Source organism: Cyphomyrmex costatus, unplaced genomic scaffold (assembly GCF_001594065.2).
Source record: "Cyphomyrmex costatus isolate MS0001 unplaced genomic scaffold, Ccosl1.0 scaffold30, whole genome shotgun sequence".
Classification (NCBI taxonomy): Eukaryota; Metazoa; Arthropoda; class Insecta; order Hymenoptera; family Formicidae; genus Cyphomyrmex; species Cyphomyrmex costatus.
In genome coordinates, this window is record NW_017277125.1 from 161,540 (window position 1) to 168,909 (window position 7,370).

At 32.5% G+C, this 7,370-nt stretch overlaps 1 protein-coding gene across 3 annotated transcripts; it reads right to left on the bottom strand.

Moving 5' to 3' along the window:
• Window positions 1-1,577: 1,577 nt before the first annotated feature.
• Window positions 1,578-5,770, bottom strand: ATPsynC (ATP synthase, subunit C). 3 transcript variants are annotated; one of them, XM_018541748.1, is made up of 5 exons: window positions 5,577-5,770; window positions 4,934-5,026; window positions 4,708-4,809; window positions 3,584-3,689; window positions 1,578-2,302 (listed from the first exon to the last, which is right to left on the bottom strand). In XM_018541748.1, exons 2-5 carry the CDS (start codon window positions 4,976-4,978, stop codon window positions 2,139-2,141), a joined length of 417 nt encoding a protein of 138 aa, XP_018397250.1. In that variant the 5' UTR covers window positions 4,979-5,026; window positions 5,577-5,770; the 3' UTR covers window positions 1,578-2,138. The 3 variants fall into 3 exon arrangements, with proteins under 3 accessions (XP_018397250.1, XP_018397249.1, XP_018397251.1); XM_018541747.1 differs by having other exon boundaries at window positions 5,554-5,770; XM_018541749.1 differs by lacking the exon at window positions 5,577-5,770 and adding an exon at window positions 5,321-5,400.
• Window positions 5,771-7,370: the final 1,600 nt, after the last annotated feature.

The window sequence follows — 7,370 nt, forward strand, 5'->3', positions numbered from 1 at the left end:
TATATTGGTATATATATATATAGATGAGGTGTTTGGCAAAGTCTTAATGCTATGTGTATAAAACCGAACATCCTGTGTATATATAATATGACGTGAATTGATATATAACAATATACATATATCAAAATTCATGTCATATTGTTTTATTGATTATAAAAGGCGATTTTTGGCGTGCCTCTGGTATAGCAACCAAAAGCAACCGTGGTTGAAGCTATCTTTGTCTTCTGATCCCTGAAAACAAAGATAGCCTTAGTCGCGGTTACTTTTGGTTGCCATACCAGAAGCACGCTAAAAATCGCCTAAAATAAGATTCAAAATTTTTTAATTTTTTACAATATGTGCAGTTTCATATTTTTTCTAATAAGGGTAGATTCCAAAACATCCTCTTCGAGGAAAATTTTACTCGAAATATTAGTACACGTATAGTATATAAAGTAAAATCTTCCTCGGAAAGGAATATAGACTAAGAATTATATTAATTTTTATCATACTATTATATACCAATATTTTCTTTTAATATAAATAACGATTTTTGTAGTAGTTTGTAGTAATATAGAATAGATTTATTAATAAAAAATCAGTGTAAATGTTTATAAATATATATATTTATTCCTATGTATGTATGTATATATATACATACATACATCACATTTGAAATCGTAAATAATATGAAAATTGAAATAAATTATTTGTCTTAAAATAGTTCTACAGTGAATCGAGTGAATTAGAAAAACTTTTTAATATAAATAAATAACTTGAAGTACTGAACTTGATGTGTGTAAAATTCTAGACTAGGTTTTCGATGAAATAAAAGAAAAAAAAAATATTGAAAATGTAATTTTTAACGTATAAAAAAACCTAAGTGACAGATAAGGATCAAGATTTATTCTTTGACTAACTACTTACAAATATTACATAGATTTCTCTCAAAAACGAAATTATAATATAAAAAAAATTACGGCTGTATATAGTCACGAAAAAGTAATAGGTTATCGCCCGTTCAAGATGTTTCAGAAAAGTATAGTTTAGCCATAATTAAGTTGTAAGTGACGATATGTATTGGCGAGAGCACTTATACTTTTAGACCATAAGAATAGAGGCGCAAATGGTTGTGGATCAAGACACTTGGTAGAAAATTACTTAGTAGATAATTATGCAGTATAACGCCCCTACTTATGATTTTTTAGTCATTTCATAAATTTGTGTATTTTTATATGTAGAATATATTCTCAGAAGAAAAATTGTCACTCAAGTTTAATTTTTTCATTATTTTATTTTGAAGTTTTTTTGAAATGTCGATGACATTTGACTGTTTATTATGAGGCTCTTATTTTTTAATTATTATTTATCAAATATTAAACAAGTATAAACAATGTTCACGAGCATATGAACGTCAAATAGGGAGATGGGGGCGCATCCCTAATAAAATATGTAATTATCACCTATTTTACTTGATTTTACCTTCCAAAAATATTTAATATTAGAAAGTGTAACACCGTAAAAAAAATTCATAAGATTTTAAATGAAATGTCTAAAGAATCGGTAGAAAGGGAAATAATAAATATAAAAATCCATAATTTTTTTCACGACAAAGATGTTTATTCGGTATTACTGTACAGTTTTTTCTTTTTTTCTCTCGTCAAGAACAATTTCAATAACGTGCGTATACGGCGGCATAACAATGATGAATTCTTTGGATGACAAAAAGATAGTCGAAAAATGTACTGTCACATAGGACACTCTCACACAGTACGTACGTGCGTATATGGGTATGCGGGTGAGATTGTCGCTCTTTTTTGAAATTTTAACTTTCAATGTCATATTCATTCGTTATACTGAAATTCATTTCATAACAATGTGAGTTATACGCTACATGAGACAATAGGCCATGAAATTATTATAAATAAGCTGAAGACTTGGATGAAATTACGGAGGTTCGTACAACGATGTGTTATTTCTTATTCATTTTCGCACCATTGCACTCTACCGAATCATGAAAAATCTGAGCTTCTCTAATGATTTCATGGCATCCCGCGCAACCAGAGACAATTATCGCCTTTATCATAGAGCTAGACGATACTGCCTTGGCAGTGACGCACTAAAACTATATCAGCAATATCTTGTGCAGATATCATGGCTTAAAAGGCGAATAGGAGCAGAAAAGCCATCATAAGACAAAATAGACCCATGGCTTCAGATAAAGCGAAGCCCAAGATAGCGTATGAGAACAGTTGTTGCTTCAAGGAAGGATTCCTGGCATAGCCAATGATCAGTGACCCAAATACAGATCCAATTCCAGCACCTGGAATAGCAAATCATTGACTATTGCAGAATGGATACTATCTCCTATGACAAAGTGATTTTATTGAGAGAATCCTGAATATTTAAGCAAATATACTATATATACAATACATTATATAACTTTTATCTATATACATACATATTTTACTTAATGAAATATCAGAATATAAATTGAATAAATAAATATACTTTTCTAACAAATTACATGCAATAAATATATAAGATCACATTATAACTTTACTTGCATGAGAAGGGATATGTTTCAGGATGTGGGATTCAAAAGGCAAATAGTATAAGGAACGCTATCATTAAGCAAAAGAGGCCCATTGCTTCAGATAGCGCAAATCCAAGAATAGCATAGTTAAAAACTTGCTGTTTCAGGGAGGGATTACGTGTGTAACCGATAATTAAGGATCCGAAAACCAAACCAATACCCACTCCTATAATACATAATTTCTTTAAATATAATGTAAATTTAAATAACAAAACATAATTCAATAAATTTTTATTCTATTGTTTACAATTTATTAAAAAGAGATTTAGGCTGGTATTCATAGACGATTCTTATATTTCAGACTGCCTTAAGCCGTAATCACACTACGGGTTGCGCGCTCTGTTGCGATTGAGCTCTGCTCTGATTGGTTAGTTTCCAACATTCAACCGTAATCTCAATCGCAACAGAGCGCGCAATCCGTAGTGTGATTACGGCTCAAGTATAGTCTTACAATGTCATAAGCTATAAGTTATAATCAGAAGGTTCTATCTTAAGATATTATTTAAAATGACCTTAAAATAAAAATATATTATGAATATTGCCCTTAATACAAATTTTTTAAATAGTTTAATTTCTCATCTTAATATCAATAGTAAATCTATAAAATAAAATTTAATGCACATTAAAAAGCATGAAAAAAACATAAATTAATGAAAAAAATACGACATTAATGATGATTTAACTAATTTTTTGTAATTATATTATTTGAAAGAAAATCATTCTAATTCTAGGATTCTTATATAAGTAAAAAAAAATTATAAATAAAAAAAATAATCAAATGTCATTAGAAAAATGTGTATTAGATGTAGTATTATTAAAAAATTAGTATTATATACAAAAAATTGTACGATTAATTCAAATTAATCATTTATAAATAAATATGTCTCATTGGTAGATTTATTACTGTATAAATTTTATTATTACTATGTTTTATTATCTTTCATGTTATTGTAAAAAATGCATTAATTAATAGTTGATAATTTTATACATAATTTTATAGATACATACCAGACCCTGCTACTCCCACAGTAGCAGCACCAGCACCAATAAATTTTGCAGCAGAATCGATGTCACGACTGACTGTAGAAGTTTGGAAGCTACGTACAATAGGTAACTGCACCAAAGCATTATGAGAGTTAGACATTAATTTATGTTTATATATTTCATAATAAAATAATTTTAATGCTTAAAATTTTAAAAGCATACTTATATAAAATAAATACTTAAAAGTAAATAACACAGGCTTTATTTTTCAATTTTACTAAAGATTAATATAAAATATAATTGATATATTATAATAATCAATTGAGATATTTCAACAGAACATCAGAAGTAAAAAATCTGCTTTGAAATACATGTATATATATATATATATATATATATATGTGTGTGTGTGTGTGTGTGTGTGTATATATACTATATTTATGATAAATTTGATTGGACATACATTGTCAGTGCACACTGGTGTACATTAAAGCAGTCATGAAGAAATTGATGTAAAAATGTATAATATATTTAATATAAATATAGAAATTGATGAAGTCGTAAAATACTTGACACTTCAGTGTACTATTCAATGAAATATGTATTTCACAATTCAAAATGTTTATATTTCACTTTTATATTTAAATTAGATCATTATAAAACAGTTTTGATATGCATCAATGTCTAATAGTTATGCAATTATAATATATTTGCTAATATTAAATATAAAATATCTATATAACAAACATAACTTATAAAATATTCTAAAATTATTTAATCTCAATACATAATTATTATATAATTTAGCAATCAATCTTAATCACTAATGTCCATTTCTATTAATATAGATTAACTTTATAATATCAGTTTAATTTACTTTTTATCCCCTTTTCGAATTCTTAGAGAAATAAAAAGTAAGTTTACCAAAATTAAAATTAATCTATCTACAATGATATAGAAGTAGATATAAGATAATTAACAACAGTGAGCTATATTCTTTCTTACTTATATACATATATATATATATATGTGTATAATTTTAAAATTATTAATGTTAAACTGAAAGACAATCTCAGACAGCAACACTTATGTAACCTTAATCTCGAAAAGTTATGCAATATACAAAAGGAAAAAAAAGAAACACTCACCAAACTGACAGGAGTTTGAATTTGATTCTGCTGCAAGTACTGACTGTGATTGATAACAGCACTGCTTAGTGGCTGCAGATAGGTCTTGGTACTAGAAATCAGCTGTACCATAATGGAAAAAAGTGAGAAAAGATGTTCAAGGACAGTGAAGATTATTACATAATATACGCAGAAACTCATCATGAAATTGTAGCTGAATCTTTTCCCTCATTTTCTTTTTACTTACAGTGGATTTAGCGACAGGCGCGATGAATCGACTGCAGGCGTACATGATGACGTTTTATCTGGTGTGGTTCTCGCGAAACACAATATAAGATACCTGGAAATCGAAAATACCACGATTACGAGATCAGCAGTACTCTATGGTGTGCAAAATTGGCCGCAGACGAAACAACCGCACGCGTCGTACAATTGTGAGCTTGTCCGCTGTCGAGCGCTGAATATTACGTAACCCACAATTCGTTGTACTTTGTGCGGTTATGGCGAACAAATTTTTCACGAACAAGTTTTCAAAATCGGAACTCGCCCTGGACAAACTTGAGGCCAATTTCGAACACATGAATGCCGTACGTTATTAATTTTGACGACAAATACCTGACGCAGCGGTACTTACACTTTATGGTAGAAAATGGCCGCGTGCACACACTCACTCGCTCACTCACACACACACACACACACACAACTCTCTCTCTCCACACAATTGATCGAACAAAATATGAAAAATTAAAACTTAAATTAACTAGCATTCTAGATAAAATGTATATGTGTGTATATATATATATGAGGTAAGATTTTTACATATGTTAAATGTACCACAGTCATACGACTTTTACCAGTTTTACTCACCTGCAGCAGGCGACCACACTTACCGAGGAACAAGTGTCGTGTCGAAGAGATGTAGCAGATTCGAACCTTGGAATGTTAAATCGAGTGTGAGTGGAAACGAGCGTATATGAAATGCCTAAAGGAGGGGTAAAGTTATCTCAATCGCCGCTACCGACGAGACAAACCGACTTCCGTGCCACGACCTATTCTCACAATTTGCTATGCCCTGACCACATTTATCGACCAACGAGCAATGACCAACCAACGAGTTTAAAGCTGGCTTTTCATGCTGACGCTCGACAGATCACGTGATAAAAATTGACGAATACCAAGTAGTGAATTAAGGAGTAGGCATAGATATCGACCAATGCGTGGTCTATAATGGGCAGGAGTAGTAGTGGATTAAGGAATAGGCGTAGAAATCGACCAATGATAGTTAATTGTCCTTCGACTTGTTGATTTCTACGCCTACTTCTTAATCCACTACTGCTACTGCCCATTGTAGATCACGCAATCAACAATGCGCTAACATGCTACAGTTTACGTCACGTATACTATAGAATTTCAGAGATAAAAGTGCATTCTGAATACGGGCCTATGTTTCCACCGAGGATTAGGGTTGGGTTAAATCATCGACATATAGTATGGACTACGCACAGGCTGAAATAATATGACCGACCCGAAAGAAAGAGATAGCGACCGTTGTGGGTCAAGCTCTGTCTCTTTCTATCGTCTAGCGATACATTACGACATCCACTGGGCGATAATAAAAGCAGCCAATAGGAGTATTAGAAAGAGCGAGCGATTGACTCACACCGCGTTTCCTCTTTGTCTAATTCGCCGGACACTTTTTATGTATGGATTGCGCAGTCCATACTATATGTCGATGGGTTAAATGTACAAGAACTAACCAACCACAGGCGTGCATTCCTCTCTGATTTTACTGTAAGATGAGAATCGCTTGTAGTTGGTCGGTTCTTGTACATACAATAACCCAACTCTAAGGGCGGGTTCACACCTTGACGGAAAAGCGGAAAGCGGAAGAGCAGTTAACCGATCAGGGTATCGATCATGTAACTTTTTCTCTAGGGCGGAAACGTGAAAAGTGAAAACTTTTATGAATGTATGTATGAGGATATACACACATGCATGCAAAAAATTTTCACTTTTCACGTTTCCGCCCTAGAGAAAAAGTTACATGATCGATACCCAGAACTCGCCCTGGTAGTAAAAAGTACAAATCTAACAGAAAGTCGACTACTTGATTGGCTACTGCTTTTCCGCATTCTGCTTTTCCGTCAAGGTGTGAACCCGCCCTAAGGGTGCAAACCCATGCAGCGGAATAGCGTAACGCGGAACGAGAACAGAACCAATAACGAGCATTCCGTGTTTCTAGAGAATCTCGTGATTGGTTCTACTCTCGTTCCGCGTTACGCTATTCCGCTGCATGGGTTTGCACCCTAAAGCCCAAGACGCAATGCGAGAGAATAGTGATAGCGATAAGTTTCAACTTATCAGAAATCGAATACACCGGAATACACATTTTTGATAGGTTGAACCTTATCGCTATCGATATTCCCTTGCATTGTGTTTCCAGCTTATGTGTCAAGCAGCGGAAGCAATAACCAATCAGCGTGGCAATATGATCAGTTTGCGGGATTCTTTAGACGTTTTATCGATGATTGTCGCTATCGTTAACTAGCGACAGTCAATGGCAGGACAATCCTAAAAGAAAGCGCGGCTCTCATTGGCTGTCGCTAGTTAACGATAACAACAATTATCGAAAAAACGTTTAGAGAATCCCGCAACAGGGAAGAAGAAAATATTTTTTACTCCAC